At 52.1% G+C, this 19,468-nt stretch overlaps 10 protein-coding genes; 6 read left to right on the forward strand and 4 right to left on the reverse strand.

Annotated features, from left to right (window-relative positions):
* Positions 1 to 1,110: 1,110 nt before the first annotated feature.
* RCC_03001 (uncharacterized protein) lies at positions 1,111 to 1,704 on the forward strand (the record flags this gene model as incomplete). Its single annotated transcript, XM_023768294.1, has 1 exon — positions 1,111 to 1,704. The coding sequence occupies one exon, from the start codon at positions 1,111 to 1,113 to the stop codon at positions 1,702 to 1,704; it is 594 nt and encodes a 197-aa protein (XP_023624062.1).
* A 332-nt stretch (positions 1,705 to 2,036) lies between these two features.
* Positions 2,037 to 4,376, forward strand: RCC_03002 (related to D-3-phosphoglycerate dehydrogenase; the record flags this gene model as incomplete). XM_023768295.1 has 9 exons in its annotated part: positions 2,037 to 2,308; positions 2,364 to 2,460; positions 2,519 to 2,582; positions 2,752 to 2,784; positions 2,837 to 3,155; positions 3,227 to 3,309; positions 3,365 to 3,449; positions 3,517 to 3,728; positions 3,784 to 4,376. 9 exons carry the CDS (start codon positions 2,037 to 2,039, stop codon positions 4,374 to 4,376), a joined length of 1,758 nt encoding a protein of 585 aa, XP_023624063.1.
* A 299-nt stretch (positions 4,377 to 4,675) lies between these two features.
* On the reverse strand, positions 4,676 to 5,629 carry RCC_03003 (related to gamma-cysteine synthetase regulatory subunit; the record flags this gene model as incomplete). The annotated part of the gene is made up of 1 exon (XM_023768296.1): positions 4,676 to 5,629. One exon carries the CDS (start codon positions 5,627 to 5,629, stop codon positions 4,676 to 4,678), a length of 954 nt encoding a protein of 317 aa, XP_023624064.1.
* Positions 5,630 to 6,027: 398 nt separating this feature from the next.
* Positions 6,028 to 6,962, forward strand: RCC_03004 (probable clathrin-associated adaptor complex ap-1 small chain sigma1; the record flags this gene model as incomplete). XM_023768297.1 has 4 exons in its annotated part: positions 6,028 to 6,072; positions 6,134 to 6,251; positions 6,320 to 6,594; positions 6,708 to 6,962. 4 exons carry the CDS (start codon positions 6,028 to 6,030, stop codon positions 6,960 to 6,962), a joined length of 693 nt encoding a protein of 230 aa, XP_023624065.1.
* A 798-nt stretch (positions 6,963 to 7,760) lies between these two features.
* Positions 7,761 to 9,133, forward strand: RCC_03005 (related to MAF1 Protein required for sorting of Mod5p; the record flags this gene model as incomplete). XM_023768298.1 has 2 exons in its annotated part: positions 7,761 to 7,766; positions 7,943 to 9,133. The coding sequence occupies 2 exons, from the start codon at positions 7,761 to 7,763 to the stop codon at positions 9,131 to 9,133; spliced, it is 1,197 nt and encodes a 398-aa protein (XP_023624066.1).
* A 1,368-nt stretch (positions 9,134 to 10,501) lies between these two features.
* Positions 10,502 to 11,360, reverse strand: RCC_03006 (uncharacterized protein; the record flags this gene model as incomplete). XM_023768299.1 has 3 exons in its annotated part: positions 10,502 to 11,038; positions 11,093 to 11,267; positions 11,347 to 11,360. The coding sequence occupies 3 exons, from the start codon at positions 11,358 to 11,360 to the stop codon at positions 10,502 to 10,504; spliced, it is 726 nt and encodes a 241-aa protein (XP_023624067.1).
* Positions 11,354 to 12,347, reverse strand: RCC_03008 (uncharacterized protein; the record flags this gene model as incomplete). 2 transcript variants are annotated; one of them, XM_023768300.1, is made up of 5 exons in its annotated part: positions 11,354 to 11,759; positions 11,825 to 12,009; positions 12,075 to 12,139; positions 12,220 to 12,264; positions 12,326 to 12,347. In XM_023768300.1, 5 exons carry the CDS (start codon positions 12,345 to 12,347, stop codon positions 11,354 to 11,356), a joined length of 723 nt encoding a protein of 240 aa, XP_023624068.1. The 2 variants fall into 2 exon arrangements, with proteins under 2 accessions (XP_023624068.1, XP_023624069.1); XM_023768301.1 differs by lacking the exon at positions 11,354 to 11,759 and having other exon boundaries at positions 11,864 to 12,019.
* Positions 12,348 to 13,177: 830 nt separating this feature from the next.
* RCC_03009 (uncharacterized protein) lies at positions 13,178 to 15,254 on the forward strand (the record flags this gene model as incomplete). XM_023768302.1 has 3 exons in its annotated part: positions 13,178 to 13,204; positions 13,308 to 14,935; positions 14,993 to 15,254. 3 exons carry the CDS (start codon positions 13,178 to 13,180, stop codon positions 15,252 to 15,254), a joined length of 1,917 nt encoding a protein of 638 aa, XP_023624070.1.
* A 173-nt stretch (positions 15,255 to 15,427) lies between these two features.
* RCC_03010 (uncharacterized protein) lies at positions 15,428 to 17,290 on the forward strand (the record flags this gene model as incomplete). The annotated part of the gene is made up of 1 exon (XM_023768303.1): positions 15,428 to 17,290. The coding sequence occupies one exon, from the start codon at positions 15,428 to 15,430 to the stop codon at positions 17,288 to 17,290; it is 1,863 nt and encodes a 620-aa protein (XP_023624071.1).
* Positions 17,291 to 17,653: 363 nt separating this feature from the next.
* On the reverse strand, positions 17,654 to 18,881 carry RCC_03011 (related to Protein FYV10; the record flags this gene model as incomplete). XM_023768304.1 has 2 exons in its annotated part: positions 17,654 to 18,067; positions 18,126 to 18,881. 2 exons carry the CDS (start codon positions 18,879 to 18,881, stop codon positions 17,654 to 17,656), a joined length of 1,170 nt encoding a protein of 389 aa, XP_023624072.1.
* Positions 18,882 to 19,468: the final 587 nt, after the last annotated feature.

Consider the following 19,468-nt stretch of genomic DNA (forward strand, 5'->3'; position numbering starts at 1 on the left):
CCTTATTTAGAACTTAGCTGTCTCTCGACCGATTTACTCTAAGTTTTAACACGAGTCTTGTCGAATGCTTACTACGGACCTCGCCTACTCGGAATATACTAAATATATACCTCGCTRTCGCTAGCCTATTCGCCGAGAAGGTGGATTAGTATTAAACATTACTAATCTATAATATATATAGAATTTAGTATATAACCCTCCTTTATTACTAACGTTACTATTAATATCAAATTTTAAAGTAAATCCGTTAAGGAACAGGTATATTATAAGTAAGATACGTCCTCCTAATAGTAAAAAAGACTAAAGTCCTTTTTATAGTAAAAAGAATATTCCTAAAAAAGGAACAAAAAGAAGATTRAACACTAAGGGAATTGAACCCCTRATCTCGTAATGGAAACGAGACTACTAGGCTTCTCCGGCAACTAGAACCCCTGTAATGTCCGAAGTTTTAAACCAGGCCTCTACCTAGCATTTCCTCAATCCTAACACGCCCTAACCACTAGGCCAAATGTCCAGATGTAATAAATATCTAAGATTTTAGGTTGTGATTATACGGATAGGCCGGAGTTAAAGCGAGCTGCATTCTACGTGGCCTTTACTGGCCGCGTTCCCCTAGTTTTTCTAGCCATGATAAAGAATGGAGTAGAGCGCTCAAGGCGTGCGCGAAAATCTCGAGTATTGATGATGGTTTGCGTGATGGAGGGAGGGCATGCCAGTTGTGACAGGCAGGAGACGAGCTGGGCCGATGCAAGCCAAGTTGTCTCAACTTGAAGCAGACGCGCGCCGGGTTGTGGTGCATGAGAAGCAAGAAACCAAGTTCTACAAGTCGTGGGACTCCTTGTCAACCTAGGTAAGAGCCCGACAAYAACTTTAGGGGAAGGAATGCAATGCCTCAGGTTCTCTCACCTGTTGCTTATCTTTGACCTTTTACGACGTGTTGGACCATTGGGCGTTGTGGCAAACAAAACACCGAATCCATCCGTCTACATAATCACGTTGCATCAAGGTCGAAGATACCTTACCTGAGCTAGAGACACAAAGCTGGGATGAACGCGCAGGCAGACCGCGCATAGATTCCCATCACCAGCATCGGCGTACAGAAGTGCAAACATGCTCAGCACCAAAGCCGTCGGTGATTTGCTGTCGCACAACCGCGACGAGCGACTCTGCAGACGGTGGTATCTCATCACACCAAACGGCACGCTCCTCGCATACAGCCAACCGACAAACATCAACGACCTGCGGAAACAAGCTGCCATTGCCGCAATCTGCTGGCAGCAGCACGAATCTCGAGGATCCGCTGGCCGCTTGACGGGGGAGTACGACGAAGAGATTGCCGAGGACGCAGAGCAGAACCCTCTCCATGTCCTGACCATTGAATCTGAGGACGCCAACGTGATCATGCGGCGAGTCCAGGAACATCTCCTTTTGGTCTTGGAAGGCGGTGTACCCCCTAGACGAAATGGCTTTGAACGGAGGATTACTGCAGAGGGTGTGGACGGCTCCCAACTACGGTCTCATCAAGGTGACGGTCACACAGACGTGGCAAACCCCGTCAAAGCAGAGCACGATGGTAGCAGCGTCGCCGCAAACGTGCTCCGACTGCAGCGAACCAAGATGGATGCTCTGGCCGCGATCTTACGGGCAGATTTCGAGCAAACAGGGTTCAAAATGCCAGATGTCGGAGGCGCAACGGTCTTCTAAAGCCAGGGTTGCACACTTGGCTTTCGTACGTTGCTGTGTAAAACTGGTCGACCCACTTTTACTAGCACATGTGAGGAAACGGGATGTGTGTGGGGCTGAGTTCGAGACGCGGGGGAGCACGAAGATGTGTGGGTTAGAGGGTTCAACCTTTCACGCATCAAGGTAAGGCCAGCGCAGCCCGAGTACCGAGCCATTGAAGAGAATGAGCTGCGGTGAGCTACAAGAAGCCTCTATGCTGCTCCGAACCCGGAGGCACTGTCGATATTTCAGTCTTCTTGCAACCATACCACAACAACCATAGACCATCATCTCRCCTCATAGGCACCCACGATATGACGAAGACATCACCGCCTCCAAAAGTGCTCATTCCAGAGAAGATCTCTCCAGATGGTCTCAGTTTACTACAGACATCTTTGGAAGTTGAAGAGAGAAAAGGCTTGAGCGAACAGGAATTGATTGAGTTGATACCCCAATATGATGCACTCATCGTCCGCTCAGAGACAAAAGTCACGGCGGAATTGCTAGCTGCAGGCAAGAAGCTCCGAGTCGTTGCTCGTGCTGGAGTCGGCGTCGACAATGTGGACTTACAGGCCGCAACGAAGCTGTAAGATCATTTATAAAGCTCATCCAACACGCAACAGGCTCACCTTTTTATACAGTGGTATCATTGTTGTGAACAGTCCTCAAGGGAACATCAATGCCGCCGCTGAACATACAATTGCGTTGCTGATGGCTGTGGCAAGGAACATTGGTCATGTATGTGGAAGACATCTGGGTGACCATGTAAGAAAGGGCTAATCCCGCTCTTTCCTAGGCTACAGTGAGTATCAAGTCTGGTAAATGGGAGCGTAGCAAGATGATTGGCGTTGAAGTCAAAGGTGAGCAAAGTATATGGCAGAATGCATCCCTTCGACGAGTTTTATACCGATTGAGGAATCGTGGTATCTCCAGGGGCCAAGACAACTGTTTTGATATGGACACAAGTTTTCGCATCCTTGTATTCACTTTCTTGGAGGAACTCGCTGACCTATGTGATCATTAAATCAGGCCGAACACTTGCGATCGTTGGGCTTGGTAAAGGTAAGCCTCAGGTGTTGCCGGAAGGTTTGACACACACTGATGGATTGCACAGTCGGATTGACCGTGGCACGCGCCGCTGGTGGGCTGGGAATGAACATCAAAGGATACGACCCCTATGCGAATACCACCCTTGCTGCCGCAGCAAATGTCGAGCTTCTACCCACTCTTGCAGAGCTGCTAAAGAGTGCAGATTTCCTCACTCTGCACACTCCTATGATCGCATCGACTAAAGGGCTGATCAGTACTGCCGAGTTGGCTACTATGAAGCCTACAGCTCGCGTTCTCAATGTGGCTAGAGGAGGCATTATTGACGAAGCAGCACTGCTTGCTGCATTGGAAGCGGGTACGATTGCTGGAGCAGGTATCGATGTGTGAGTGAAACCCCTTGTACTAAGCTCTCGACTCCCAGGAAATGCAAGCTGACTCACGCATACCTTTGCAGCTTTACCAGTGAGCCACCACAAGCTGGTGATGCTGCATCTCAGCTCATTGCTCACCCGAAAGTGGTAGCAACACCTCATCTGGGTAAGCAGTCATGCGATGGGCCAGCTGGGATATTTACTGATGTGTTCTGAACCAGGTGCATCTACGGCCGAAGCTCAGGAAAACGTTTCAATCGATGTATGCGAGCAGGTCCTGTCTATCTTGTCTGGACAGCTCCCGAGGTGAGCAGCTTTCAATCACCAACGTTTCCAAGATATCCTCATAACTGACTTGACCATCGCATTGCAGGAGCGCAGTCAACGCACCAATCATCATGCCAGAAGAATACCGCACTCTCCAGCCCTTCGTCTCCTTGCTGGAGAGAATGGGCTCATTGTATATGCAACATTTCGGACCGACCAACACGACTGAACGACTGCGTACAACATTCGATTTGATATACGAGGGCTCTCTTGCATCTGCCAACACAACCAAGCCACTCTTTGCAGCACTCATCAAGGGTATAGACTCCCCTCGACTCCACTCCACATCGAATACTAATCGATTTCCCGCCAGGTCTCCTCCAACCCATCACAAGCACTCAAGACACCAACATCAACCTAGTCAACGCCGAACTCATTGCCAAAGAACGTGGGCTCCTCGTCAACGAATCACGCGCACGTGAGAACGTCGATCAGGAAGGCTATTCCGCCTCTGTAACTTTGCGAGCTCGTGTCGACCCTCGCTCGCCCTCGGCCAGCCGCGCTCCACGACCTGATCCTTTCGCGGAGCCTGCGTCTCGCGCGAAGAAGACCGAGGACCACATCATATCTGGCTTTGTCTCCAACAATACTCCGTACATCTCCCGCTTGGGCAACTTTCAAACCTCGTTCGTTCCGGAGGGCACTCTACTTATCGCGAGAAACTATGACGAGCCGGGTAAGATTGGAAAGGTGGGAGGTATTCTGGGTAAAGCGGGCGTCAACATTCGGTTCATGAGTGTTGCGCCTATTGATGTCGGTGGCCGGTCCGATGTGGCGAATGGTGGTCAGAACGGAGAGAATGAAGCATTGATGATCTTGGGTGTGGATCGAGCTGTTGAGGAGAGCGTCAGAAAGGAGCTGATCACGCAGCAAGGAGTTCTGGAAACTAGAGTCGTGGTGTTGTAGATGCTGAGGGTGCGGAAATCGGCAGGGACTATGATTGAGAGAGCAAATGGAAGAGTTCAACACAAGGGACGGCGTCTATACAAATCAACGTAGAGGGTATAAATCGAGACTTTCGCCTAATGTTTGAGCAGTGTTCATGAATGACCTTATTGGCCACCACCCTCGCTGTCATGCGCATGAGCAAAAGAAATTGGTATCGATTCGATGCCTCGAGYACCAGGTTTGAGCACCAGATTTCGTCCGAAACACGATCAACGTGTTCAATCACCACCACAGTTGGTGCGGATGAACCCGGGATATCACTTTTCCAACTCTGCCATCGCGAAGTAACCCTTGCTCTCCACGACGCCTCGATTCCTCACAACGGCCGTGTATTTGATKACCCACTGTGGATGCACCTCTCCAGACATACTGCCCTGGGAAACGCCGTTGGTGGCTTCCTCCCCGTGTAAGCTCTTACGCTTATCGCCAGTCTTGGACGATTCAGTGAGCACGCCAGCACCAGTTGAGCCGGGCCCAAGGAGCTCCCTCAGAGTTCCTCTCGGCAGGACGTTAGAGCAATCGTTGTGGACCAGCAATTCCACGCTCTTGCTCTTGGCCAACGCCATCAGATCTTTGGGCACCGAACAGCAGTCTCGCAGATTGATCTGGTTCACGCTTGGCTTGATCTTGACCTGCTCAAGCAGGGAATGCAAGCGCTCCTTCCCAAACTCCGCAAGCCCAAGCCTCAACACCACCCCTTCCTCATGAAGTCTTTCCAACGTTTGCCATGCTTCAAGCTGACCACTCAACGGTTCGGGGTCAGCCTCGACAGGTCCTCGGGTGGAGATCTTGTCGGGACAATCTTCCTCTTCATCAAAGTAGATGCCAGGGAAGGAAACGATCAACAGATCGATCGAGGGCATGTTCAAGGCTTTTTTGACAAGCTCCACCGCCTCTCTCGTCTGTGCTGCGCGGTTGTCTCTCGACGCGCCGGGCAGATAGAATAGCTTCACCGTAATGTCGTACTGTTCACGCTCTTCCGCCAGTGCCGATTCTGCAAGGTCCAACGTYGGTATCTCGAGTACATCGTCTTTCTGCCGTGTCCATGTTCGGTAGTCGACTTGTGCTGGCTCTGCGGTGCCATTGCCGTTGGTGGGCGTCACGTCGCTCTCGGGGGCTGAGTGTTGGGCAAAGTTGGCTTGCAGGGAAGAGATGAACTCGGCGTTGGACTTGGTCGTGGGTGAGCGGCGAATGGACGAGCCGCCGCCCATGATGTTGGATGTGGACAATAGCAGTTTCATGATTACCAATCCCGAACTTTTGATGTTGGAGAGGGATTCGGGGAGGGATGGGGGAGGGGCGGTTGCTATCGTTGCCGGATCAATTTAGTGCAAGTCATGGAGGAAGTGCAAAGGAGTCGAGAAGCGCACGCATGTGTCGAGCGAGAAGCTGGTTACGAAGCGGGCTCTCATGATGCCATGGCAAGGTCACCTCATACCTAAGACGCGGGCGAGCAAACTTTCCATCGGCCACCGGGCGAGATTTGACTTCTTACCAACCTAGCAGGTGGGGCATGGCGCTAGTTCTGGCAAGGGCACACTATGTCGTTTTGCACGTTACACTTGCCCTCTGTGCCTGCCCACCACCTCCGACGGTCCATACCGCCAGCATGGCCATCAAGTACATTATCCTGCTCTCGCGGCAGGGAAAGGTCGTAGGTGTCATCTCACGGCATCTTACTCCTTCGCTCATCTGCTAAAACACACTCCGCTCAGCGCTTGGCCAAATGGTTCACCACCCTGTCCCCAAAGGACAAGGCGAAGATTGTCAAGGACGTGACGCAGCTGGTTCTCGCACGCCGGACACGCAGCTGCAACTTCTTAGAGTATCGTGGTAAATATGCACTCTGCGCATGCGTCCTGTCTGCGCCGGCGTCCCGACTGATCCCTCYCTCCTTCCAGACACCAAAGTCGTCTACCGTCGCTATGCTTCCCTCTTCTTCATCGCCGCGACGGACAATACCGACAATGAGCTCATCACCCTCGAGATTGTACATCGCTACGTAGAGCAGATGGACAAGTACTACGGCAACGTGTGCGAGTTGGACATCATCTTCAACTTCCAAAAGGCCTACTTCATCTTGGATGAACTGCTTCTGGCGGGCGAGATGCAGGAGAGTAGCAAGAAGAACGTGCTACGTGTTATCGGCGCGCAGGACAGTCTCGAGGAAATGGAGGTAAGTGGATACGGACTTTCACGGCCGCCTGGCCTTTCACTTCGGCCCCTCTCTTCACTCGCACGGTGTGTCACATCTTGTATCGCCACCCGCTGATTCCTTGCCCTGCTAGGTCGAGGACGATGCAGTCACGAGGATCGGCTGAATGCATTGCATCATGTTCATGTGTATCGCGCATTGTTGTACGCCGCACCATCGCTCATGAGCACGCTGACGCCTGCCATCCACACCCAGACAAACACGGAGATGAGCGCAGAGCTCGAAACCCAGCTCAAGAACGCTGGTCTTCTGTAGCTGCCGAGTACTTTGAAGCGCGTCTTCGGGGGAAAACCAGTGTGCTTTTTTCATTCGCAATTTGTGGGCGTTGATGGCGTCTAATTGGAAGGATCGAGATACCCCGTGCTGTTGTTACAAAGCCTGTCGGCGATAGGTATAGCACGACAAGACAGGCGCATTTGCCTGCTAATGAAATGACTGAACCCTGACCAACATCGATATCTGTTGCTCCCGGTCTCACCAGGACACTCGCGGCACTCGCTCGCCTTGCATTTCACTGACAATGGAACGACAGCCACGAATCCCGCATCAAAGGTAAGGTACACTGCTCCACCATCCTAATACCTCCCAAACTAACACCTTTTCCCTTACCAAGCTGGGACAYGCGCGATGCTCAGTCGCTCATTGCAGTGCATGGTCATATGGTCAGGTCGTGTTGCCGTTATGCGTTGCGCCCGCAGGATCAAGGCCGGTTGCGTGAGAAAATCCCGTGATTCGATTGGCTCACAGAAAGAGGGGACCACGACACCTCCCTCAAGCGGCCCTTGGTTCGGTCACAACACCACCRCCGCACCACCCGCGACGACACAACAAACAAATCAACATGTCACCCCAGTCTAGGACCATCGCCTGCTAGTCGCTCTACGCGACTAGTCAACACCGGCTTCCGCTTGAGGGGAGTATTAGGCCATCTTACATCAATCTCGGCGCAATCCAACAGGCCAACAACGGCTGCGGCAACAACGTCAGCACTCGCACCGCTCCCTCTTCCTCCTCGCCGCGGTACTTTGCAGACACCCTCAATACGTCGCTTTATCCAGCGCTTCCAACTAAGAGTCCTCGAGCAGCGGTGCATTGGATAGATAGCCGATGGGCAACAGAGTGACGCGATGAAGGTTTGTATATCTGCGACGCGACGCAGCGAGGCAGTGTAAGCACGCAGACTTGATGAGATACATTCGAGAGTCTTGCGACACAGCGGCAATCAAAGGGCGCTCTGCCCATTGCCCGTCGCCTCGATGCGCCGCATCTCCCCCATCCTCAACGTCACCATCTCGCTAACTACCGACAGTATCTCCCACTCCGCGACATCGACACGGTGACGAACGCCCTTAACTTTTCGACTCCAGATTGCCACGTTATCGGCGGATGCGACATCTACACCACGAAAGCCGCCGGCGGAGATAAGAGGCTGTACAGGAACATCGAGAATGGCCTCGAATCACAATACGAATCATTGGTCAGGCTGTCTGCTTCGTTAAGTCCACCATACCGGACCGCCAGCGATGATGGGAGGAGTAATGATAGACATGGCCGGCACAGGGGCAGTACTGTAGAGGTACCGGAGATTGATCTCTCACGGGCGTCGCCTTTTGGACCGCTGAGCCAGATTACTGCAAGAAGGACGTTTGCGTATCTGATTGCCACGCTGAACGCATCGCATCCGGACTACGACTTCTCGCACCTGCTGCGGCCTTCGGACTTCCGGAAAGAGCGCAGTTTGAGGAGCATGATGAACAACATTGACAGTATGTTGCAGAATTTGCGCCCTCGCCAAACGGCTGCGATGAATTATYTTTCCCCTCCCTCGCTTTCTAGTTCGGCGCCGGCGGGGGGTGTCAGCACCGGCAGCGAAATCTGGAACCAAAACATGTGGAGACTCATCGACAAGGAGATGGGACTTCGGTCCTGCGAGAAGTACTCTTATGCACCGGATGATGACCCCTTTGATGGTGACGAAGGCGCGATATGGAGCACACACTACTTCTTTTTCAACAAAGAAAAGAAGCGCGTCTGCTACATCTATCTTCGCGGTTTCAGCGTCATTTCCTACAGTCCAGTGTACGAACCATCCCACATGCGGAAACCTGCAGGAGAGCGGAAGATATCCTACAGTTTGGGCGATGAAGGCGCTAGCAAACGCGCGAGTTATTGGCTCAGTAACGATCTGCTACAGCGAGAGATTGAGACTTTCGWCTGTGGAGATGATGAAGACGATGAGATCGACTACGACGACGACGAGGTCGAAGTGCCCTTTATGGATTTGGATGATCTTCGGAGCCATCTCGTTGAGGGCAGAGGGTACAACAACTACTCGGCAACAATTGCCGAGGATGAGGAGGACGACGCCGAAAGCGTCGAATATGATGCAAACTCGTTCTCCTCCCCATCATCCTCTTCTTGGAAAGGTATATTGACGGGCCCGAGACATGTTAGAGGTCTGAGTGAGGAGATTGGAGAGTCCATGGATTTGGACTTGTGAGACTGTGTGAGATACCAGCTTGTTTCTGTTTACGGCATGCATGGCGTTCTGGGGTAATCAGCGGGTGTATTAAGCAGACGTTTCCTTCTTGCTTTTCCATGGAGTTCTTGGAACGGGTGTTTATTGGCGCTTTTGTGTTGGGCTGCTCTGGTGAAGCAGATTGGTCCAGCAACGAGAGCGCTGCTGTTAGATATGATTTCACTTTTCAATGAAGATATTCTACCTGTTGAAACTCTGCATGCGTGACGAAGGAAGGGTACTGATATGTCGCTTCAAAGTGCTTCCAAGTCGACCCGAGTAAATGCTTGCTACTTGGGACGAGAATGATGGCAGCTTATGTGTACAGTATGCATCTTGGATCCTTAACTAACGGCCCTCTTATTATCCTCGATAGTAGCATGAATCTTTACATGCAATCCTCCTATAGCCACCTCTTAGCAATTACTACTTCGGGAGATATGCATCTTAGATCCTTAACTAACGGCCCTCTTATTATCCTCGATAGTAGCATAAATCTTTATATACAATCCTCTTATAGCCCCCTCTTAGCAATTACTACTTTAGGAGATATGCATCTTAGTTCCTTAACTTAGGGCCCTCTTATCGTTCTCGATAGTAGCATAAATCTCCGCATGCATTCTTCCTATAGCCCCCTTTTAGCAATTACTGCTTCGGGAGATATATACATCTTAGATCCTTAACTTATAGCCCTCTTATCGTCCTTAATCAACCGGCAAAACCAAAAGACTCTGTCGTCAACCCATTCATCGACGCCACAGATGACGGCTCTGGCGACCTCTCGAGCGACCCAGAGCTTCCCGACTTCGCCGCACTGATGAAGGGTCGCAGTGTCTACGACAAGAGCAAGAGGCCTCCACCCCCATTCAAGCCGCTCACCGAGTCAAAGTCAAAGGCCTCCGCCGTTCCTCAACACACCAGCACAGCCACCGGGAATGGCAGGTCTTCAGCAGTTTCACCCCACTCGCCGCAGTCGTCGTCAGCGAAATAGCGCTCACCCATCGTGGTCGACCGGGACCGCAAGCTTGATGACCATTCAAGCGGTTCGGAATCACCGTCTGACGTCGACGTCGACGACGACCTGGATGACCTGAATGACCGCATTACCAGCCGCAACCAAAGAAAGTGATGGCAGCTTATGTGTACAGGTGGCTTGCTGTGCTACTGCACAACAAGTAGATGATATGAATGTTTCAAGGCATACTATACGGCAAATCGCTAGTCGTCAATAAAAATTTCCACTGCAAATCGCTAAATCGCCCAGATCGAATATTGAACACAAGTCGCTAAATCGCCCAAACATCGCAAATATGCATGTATTACCAACTTCATGATCGCCATGAACATTCTTCATACGCCCTGAATTGTAGGCGCTGGTGTAGGAGCAGTCGATAGCGGCTTTGGATTATGCTTCTTGTACAGTTCGTTCCACGCATCTTTTGCATCCCAGTCATCAGGATTCGGCCGTTGGAAAAGGGGCGACGGCGATTTCTTCTTCTCGTTGTCCTCCTCTTGTTGCAATTCCTTCCAGAGCTGTTTCGCTTTGATCTCGGCTTCGACAAGCCACTCATCCCATACGACAGTGGAAGGCGCGGCTTCTTTCAGCGGCACCCATGCGATGGATTTCGTGAGGAGGATGGCTTTCCAGAGGGCTATTGTGAAATTTGACTTTGGCTTTTGGTCTGGCTTATCCTGGAGCATTTTCTGCAGCGTGCGTGTCAATTTGCTTATTGGGCTCTTTTGGCCTTCTTCTGCTGGGGGACATTGCTCTTCTTCCTCGGGGTAGGTGACTATATCGTAGTTGTAGCATGAGAGATCCCAATGTGAGCTTTGTGGAAGGGCGGCGGCGACCCAGTGCGCAATGTTTATGATGATGAATGCGCCCGCCTGGAGAAATGTCAGTAATTGTCATGTTGAGTGGTGATTACTCTTTCTGCTTACCCATCCGAATTGTAGCTGGAGCTTAGCATTGGCGAGTGCTATGACGCCTAGCATCAACATGACCGTCCCGATCAGTGATAGCAGGCGGTACACAGTCTCTGATTTGATGTTGTAGTCACATTTCTTCTGGAGCGAAGAACAGCTCTCTTGCAACCTCCTCGGTACATTTGACAATCTGGGAAATGTTAGTCTTTGTCAGAGTTGAGGTCCTGAGGAGTGCGGGTGCAAAGAGGCTCGCCCGAAAGGAGACCAACCTTATAGCTACCATTGGGATAACGAATCACGGCATCCCCCGCGCCTGTCGCGGCCGCCTTGTCGGGCAGTTTGGACAATTCCAACGTCCATTTGTTGCAGACACCAACAACAGTAGACAGCCCTCCGAGCAGGATGGTGGCCAGGAGCGACATCCCATCTCCAAAGATGATTGAGCATGCGAACAAGATCACAACTTCCAGAAAAAAAGCCTATCATCGTCACCCAAAATAGAGGACCGGTGGCTTTGGCCTTGACTGGAGATGGCAACACTGTTTGATCGGTCGATGCGCGTGCTTTCCGCGATATCCCGCGAAACAGAATGTCGCTGATGGAGGTCTGGACATGGTCAGGGTTTCGAACTTTCTTCTGTATTGTAACGTGCTGCACGGTGTATTTCTCCATGGGCTCGCCGCTCATTTGCGCGTCAGCCGAAGGTCAATTCAATTGTTGCTCTAGAGACAGACAGTCCTTACTCACAGTAGTACATTTGCGACGTGATGGACGTGATCCTTGACGTTACCAGAGTGAACGCCTGTAACTTTCGCCTCTCTTGGTATCAGAGTCGTAGGGCGAGAAGTCCGAAGCAGCGCTTGGGGTGCTGGTAGTAAACGAGGGAGATAGAAGAGCCTTGAGAGCGCTGCCACCTGCGCATTCGCCGTGACCTACAAGGGACTTACCTGTCAATGCGTATTCATTCATATACTGGTCTAACATCATCTGAACTCACAGAGCTTTCGCCCAATACTGCAAGGAATCCGACAATGTCCAGCTGGAAGTTGTCGAAACCGCTCTCTGAAGATGGACAAGGGAAGTCAGCACTTCTGTCGAACATCAGGGGCCCAAAACGCAAGGCCTCGGTCCACGTAAGTTACCAGGCGACCACCACACGTCCCAATTCCTGTGTCCAGGGAGAGCAACTGTATAGTATAGCAGGCTTGTCAGTCGTCTGAAGACCACATCGGCCGGAGAATTGCTCACCAGTAGCGTTATTGTTCGACATGGTGGCAGTGCACCGCACGCTATTAATATCGAACTAAGAGAACGAGAGCAAGGACGGCGCTTTTGTTGGAGATGCTTCGACACGAGGCTGAGTCGACGCCTCCAGATCATGTTGATTTTCGTGGTACTGTCTGTAGTTCTACATGCACCTCAAACTCGGGCAGGGCGATCGCCCTGGACTTTTCGCTTCAGCCCTCAGCCGCTCGGCGGCTAAGGGTGGGTAGATGAAAAAACACTCCAATACTGTGGGTGTTGCTGCTATGGTATCAAGGCATCTGTCGTCCTTGCTACAAGGCCAACTCCTTACAAGCGAGATTCCTGCTGGTTGCTACGTACGGTTCAACAAACGGAGCTGGGAGCCTGCGTGAGGGAGAACCTGGAAGAATCGATGGCGTTTGCCCGGGTCTGCCGAGATCGGCCGTGGACGCACCTCACCTCCCTCACGTTGTCGGTGGACGAGCTTTCTCCTGCGATCTTGTCACCAAAACCACTTCCTTTCAAATAGCATTCCGTCTCTCCGTACGCCCGAGCTTGATCAGAGAGATACGCACCTCATTGCTACGCTACCATCCATACATGCGGCAAGCCATCCGAAGGCGCCTATTGTGACTGGCGATGGAAGAGGCGCAGCACCTTGCAGGATTGAATCACAAGCCGCCAGCTGGAAGCTGGTAGCGTAGCGTTCATCACGTGCGATCGCGACATGCATGTAAACAATCCAACAATACCACCCTGATCGGTGACTCGAGCTCCTCATTTCGTTACGGCAGAGTTGCTATTACGCCTTTCTGTAGATGGAGCAAAAGTTGCCCACAATCACTACCACACCAGATGTGTATTGGCTTGGTAAAGGACAAGGTACGCAACGCTGACCTGCCATCGTCTTGGGGTCTCGAGCGCAGAAGCTTGCTATCACGCCGCAGGCGTCACCTCTCGCTTACCACTAACCATCCTTTGGCAGCTTGCCCATTGGAAGCTCCATACGCGGACCACAATTGATGGCACGGACGTCGATCACAAAATGGAGAACGTCGTGGACCCGGTACAAAATGCGAAAGCAACTTTTGCCCGGCATGTCGAGCAATCGAAAGCGTCCAAGACTTACGCGAAAAACCGCGATCAGCTCCTGACAAATGAGCTTAAAGCAGCTTGGGATTGGAAAGCGAGGTCGAGCGCCTCTTCCAAAGAGACTGAAGCAGGTCACATCCTCATCAAAATCAGAGAGCACGAACGTAATGATGAATCGCTGTACGGCAACATCGCAGGCGAGGCCGTACCCAAATCCAACACCCGCGACATGGGCGGCCGCTTCTTGGTCAATCGAGAGCGGATCGAGAAGAGCAGACTCTTTCAGATTGCAAAAGAGATGCCCAAAGGTGCTCATCTGCACCTTCACTTCAACACGGCCCTACCACCAGGACAGCTTTTGATGTACGCCCGCAACGCGAATGTGCAGCAGACCATGTTCATCCGAAGTAACCGCCCGCTGTTGCAGCCTTCAGACTTTAGCCATGTCGAGACTGAGATAGTACTGAGTGTCCTGCCGCATGACTGGCGGACTGAGCGAGGGAACATCTTCTCCCAACATTACGAACCAGACTGGGCCTCCCGGCAACCTCGAAGCGATTGCTGGATGAACTTTGTTGACTTTCGAAATCACTTCCCTCAAGACCTTCAACTTCAAGATGCAGATCCCGAGGACCGCATCCGCGAGGAGGGTCTTGGGCTAGACCTTGCCGAACGTTGGGTATGCGAGAAGATGATTGTCACAATAAGTCAAGCATATGGTGATCGCAAAACCACCAATGCAGTATGGGCGTGTTTCAACCAGGGCACTCGAGCGCTGAAGGGGCTCACCAACTACGAAAGTGCATATCGATCCTATGTCGGAGATGCCATCGACAGCATGATTTCTGACAAGGTAATGTACGCAGAATTGCGAGACATGCTCTTCAAGAAGACTATCACGTCCGACGATGGAAAGACCCAACTTGATCACTTCCAACAGATGCACATCGTCTGTGAAGAAATCTCCAGGAAACGGGAACAGCTTCCAAACTACGACGTTTTCCCCTTTGGGCTCAAAATCATCTACAGCGCTCCCCGTAGCATCTCCCGAGACCTCATGCAACAAGAACTCCAGAACTGTCTCAGGCTCAAGCTAGCCTTCCCGAATCTAATCTGCGGCTTCGACCTCGTCGGTGCTGAGGATCGGAAGTTCCACATTGGGCATTACTCCGACCTTCTCCTGGCTTTCAGCTCAACCTGTCAGGATCTCAACATCTCCATCCCGTTCATGTTCCATGCTGGGGAGTCACTCCTTGACGCCGGCGGATCGAACAATCCCGATAATAGCAATCTGTATGACTCGTTACTTTTGAATGCCAAGAGAGTGGGGCATGGATATGCATTGTTAAATCATCCGGGACTGGTAGAGGAGTATAAGAAGAGGAAAATTTGCGTGGAACTGTGCCCCGTGAGCAATGAGTTATTGGGCTTGTGTGGGAACGTTCGAGAGCATGGGTTTAGAGGATTGCTGGGAGCCGGGTTGGAGTGCTGTTTGAATGCCGATAATCCGAGTTCGATGCGGTAAGTGCTTTTGATGAAAGCCCATTTGCAGAGGTTTGATGCTGATAATCGACGCAGTGGGAGGTCATTACAGACTTCGAGTCTTTCGCACGAGTTCTATCAGGTGCTGGTGGGTGATCTGAGAATGGGAATTCATGGATGGAAGCAGCTAGCGATATGGAGTCTTGAGCATGCCCGTCTGGACGAGGCACAGCTGAAGCAGGCCATGTCGATTTTCCAAAGGGATTGGGAGGCATTCTGTGGGTGGGTGATCGAGACGTACGCAGAGTACGCGAAAGGGCTGGCGGAGATTGATCTTGCCGAGCCGAAAGGCCAATAGACGTGGAAGTTGTTTGAGTAGGCGAGGTTCGTTAGATCTCATTCACTTYACTTCATCCCACTCCGGTGAGTAAGCTTGGCGAAATCCGTCCCTTCGAAACTTCAAACTTTTCGCCATCATCTCCAATTCATCCGCGCGGAGGATTCCATCAATCAACCATCGCAACCATCATCATGCGCCATCTCGAGCGGGCAGCACGATCATCTGCCATGGAGCACCCCGATCAACACTACAATCAAACGCATAACCCAGTCATCACCATCCGCGCGACTGCCTCGCAGATTCTGCAGGTCACGACTACGTACACCACTTTGCTGGCTACATCTACAGGTAAGTCTTTCATAGAGTACGATGCCGCGCCCTCGAATCTTTCCGGTGCCGACAAAGCGGGAATCGCGCTGGGATGTCTTGTGTTTGTCGTCATTGTTGGAATGTTGGCTTGGGTGTTGTACGTGAAGCTTCGGTGTCGCCGAGCCGCACAGGGTAAGACTGAAGAGGGAGAGGAGAATGACCTACGCGTCGGGGAGGTTGAGGAGAGGTTGTCGAGTGAAGGCGATGAAGACAATCAGTCGAGTCTGAGTGATGGAAGTCCGAAATTGGATGATGTGGCGAGGTATGAGAGTATGAACTTCGACGCGAGGAGCTTCTCGGTCGAGAGAGAGAGGGACGAGGACGAGATCTTGCCTGTTAGGGGACCGAGGGAGCCACGGGTCATGGTGAGGGCGAGGACTTCCCCTCATTCGCCTACTCCGAAGGAGAGGAACATTTCGAACGGCAGTGTGATTTGGACGCCAGGAAAGCGAGAGCTGGACACCACGCCTACCCAGCAACATGAGCGAGAACCTCATGCTGAAGGAGACTCTCCGCTGCCCGGCTCTCTGACCGCGGGTCGTCCACCTTCCGCGGACTGGCCGTTTCCCGCGGGCGAAGCTCCACAAGATGGTACGGTCCTTTCGACTCCTCGTCTCCAGAGAGAAGGCATACCCATGACATCCATCGCAGCTCCAGGCTATACCTGTGCCAACTACACCCCTTCCAAGTACCAACCATCCCCACCAATCGAGACTGAGAACAAGAACAACGACATCAACCTTCGACCTCGACCACAGAGCTGGCCATTGTCTGACTCGACACCACCCGTCTCACCACTCAAGTTTCAAGATGTAGACGCCGCTTCAGAATACCAGAGCTCCCCGCCTCCAACCCTTCCCAACGCCGCCAGACCACTGAGCTTAGTGCAGGAATACTCTCTCGCTACATTCCCCGTCTCACCATGTCCTCCCACGGACAAGTCTCCGAACGAAGGAGGAATGTGGGAGAAAGTAGGAGGTCTCATGCCTTTGGACTTCCCCGCCGAGGACAATGATACAGGCGGAGTAGACCTCAACCCCGAATCGCCTTCGCCCAAGACGCAGTTGAAGAGTGCAGTCGGCTACGCGCTCGCCGCACTGGAGACCAAAGGTGGAGGCGAGAGAGAAGACCATGGCCTTTCTGAGAATCCATTCGATGTACACGACGAGATGATTGAGGTCAAAGACGAGAACGAATCGGCGAGATCGATGCAGCAGACCCTCTACGCTCTCTATCCTGACTCGCCCTATCCTCCTTGTACTACCATAACGCCGTCAAAAATCAAGATGGAGGACGTCCCTGCGACACCCAAAGCCTCGCTTTTCCCTCCTCCCGACAGGCCACTTCCCGCACTTCCACAACAGAAGCGTACCCTATGGGGTGAAAGCGAAATGGAACCCCTCTTCCTCACGGCTTCTAGACGCGACGCTACCTTGCAGCGAGAGCGAGAGCGGGAGAGAGAAGAGGATGATGAGATGCGGACTGCGCTCAATGCTAGACGCTTTTCTGGCAAGGTGGAGGAGGCCATGGGAGAGGAAGGCAGAGTGAAACTTGAGAGGCAGAGAATCGATTCGCGCGTCAAGATTGAGAGTGCGCTGTATGAGGAAGACGAAGGTGACCTACCTGCTGACTTTGATGAGAAGAAGAGGGTTGTGCAGTCCAAGAGCAGTTGTGAGGGACAGTGAGTGATGTTGAAAGGGGCAAAAGCGGCGAACTCAATACGAACTGGACGGTCGACCAGCTAGGGTGTTTGTGGGGGAGGGCGAGATGAGGGAGATTGCCAATTGGTTTGGAATGGGTAGGTTCCAGCTTTTGGTCACTTCTGCGATGCGTGAAAAAGGATAACTTGTCAAAGAAGACACTCGAAGCTCAAAGACCGAGAGTTGAAGGGTTAACAACTCTTGCATTGCGGTTGAGAGAAGGGCTTGATGACCGCTTGATACGGCGAATGGAGATTTCTGTCGCCTGTAACTGAATGAACGATGGGTATAAGGCTTGCTCGCTCGCTCAAAGATAGCAAAAAGGACAGAACTCCTAATGTCAGTCCACTACAAAATGAAAACTCTCCTCACCTCCTCCTCAGCCCACTCCTCTCCCCCAGCAGGATCTCTCACTCTTCCCTTTCCAATTCCCAACTTTGTATTCAGCGCCTCCAATTTCGCCCTCCCGTAGACCCTCCCGTTCGGCAGCACCACAGGATCCTCATCGATGAAACTCTTTGTATGGTGCGCATACGGCACTCCTTTCGCGAGCGCGTTCAATTCGGTGGAGCATATAGGACAGACCGGTGCACCGGTATGGGTTGCGGTGTGTACTGAATGGCAGGAGGGAGTTTTGAGAGCGGAGAGGCCGGCGCTGAGGGCAGTATAGAGGAGAGGCTGAGAGGGGAGTTGCAGGAGGGAGTGGTGGGTTTTGAGGAAAAGGTTCGCGAGGTGAGGATATCGGGCCGGAGCATACATCATCTACCATCGTCATCGTAAGTAGGGGTGGCGGAGGAGTAGGGGCATGATTGCGACTTACGCGATATGGTTCAACCATAGTATCACACTCGTGCGCCAACAGACCTCCGGCCCTCAATCCAAACTCCACCTCTTGCCCTCCAGCCAAATGCTTCCTCGCATGCACAATCGCCGCCACTTTCTCCCCGACATCTCCTCCTCGCGCCAACTCAATGAACTGCTGCAATCGCAACTCTAGTTCCAGGTTGGAGTTGATCTTCTTGAGCGCTTGCTTGTTCTCTCCGCACCACGCCAGACATTCGGCCGTCTTGCCTGCTAACAACGACTGTTCAATCCGCCGACTGTCTTCGAACACTGCCAGATCAACGAGCGGGAGGATGTCTTGCTCATCGGCCAACAATCGGGCGGAGCGGGAGTGGCCTTGGCGGAGGAGATGGTCGACTAAGAGGCGATCCAGACGCGTGTGAGACCAATTATCATATGCCACATCCGAGAGACTGGATATGTCATGGAGCCGGGTCAGATGGGCGATTCGTGCCGATTGTTGAGCGTGCAGGGACTTTTCTTCCGCCGCGAGTTGCTCAAGCTTGCGTTGAAGGTTCGTGGCTTTGGCCAGGAGAGCGTCGAGCGATGCGAGGGCGGCTGCGGAATTGGATGGCTGAGCTTGAAGGTCTTTGGTCATGTTCTTGCCGGCCTGGTCGACATGTCGTTGTGCTGATTTGAGGTTCTTGCGGAGCAATTCGTGAGGCACGCGGAGGAGCGGTTGGTCGAGAAGAATGTGCGTATCGGCGTCCAGCGATTGGATTTGTTCCGCCATATTGAGAAGGCACACTTGTCTTCAAAGCAAGAGGACGTTGCGAGGATCAGAAGTTGAGGTTGGAGGTGTTCGGCAGCAGCACTCAAGCGGCGGAGAGCTTGGACGCTGCGTCACATGTCATCATCCCCACAATGCTTCTTCTTCTGGCCTACCTACATGTACCTACCTAGACGGAGCAATTGCATCAAATGCTTATTATCTTGCAGGGAATACAACGAAACTGTGGTGAGTTAAGATTCTTTGATTTCATTGCAGCATCTCATCATTCCATTCTCACTACTTCTTCGTCATCACGCATTATCGCAGCAGGAAGGAATCAATATGAACGTCCGAAATCCTCTCTCTGGGCCGTGAGGCCGTATGCGTCTTGCTGTCTGTCTCTCTGTCGTTCCCGTCCGCCCAATCGTAAAAGGCTCAAAAAGAAACAGCATCGCTGGCTTGCTAAAACGCTGCAAAATGCTTCCAGGCCGAAAAGAGAACCAGAAAGCGAAAGAAAATCTCAAGGTCCAGCCTCTTCATCACCACCGTCGTCATCATATCCTCCTCYTCCTTTCTAAATACTAAGCACCAAAGAATGTTCATACTAT

Source organism: Ramularia collo-cygni (assembly GCF_900074925.1).
Source record: "Ramularia collo-cygni strain URUG2 genome assembly, contig: RCC_scaffold03, whole genome shotgun sequence".
NCBI classification, from domain to species: domain Eukaryota; kingdom Fungi; phylum Ascomycota; class Dothideomycetes; order Mycosphaerellales; family Mycosphaerellaceae; genus Ramularia; species Ramularia collo-cygni.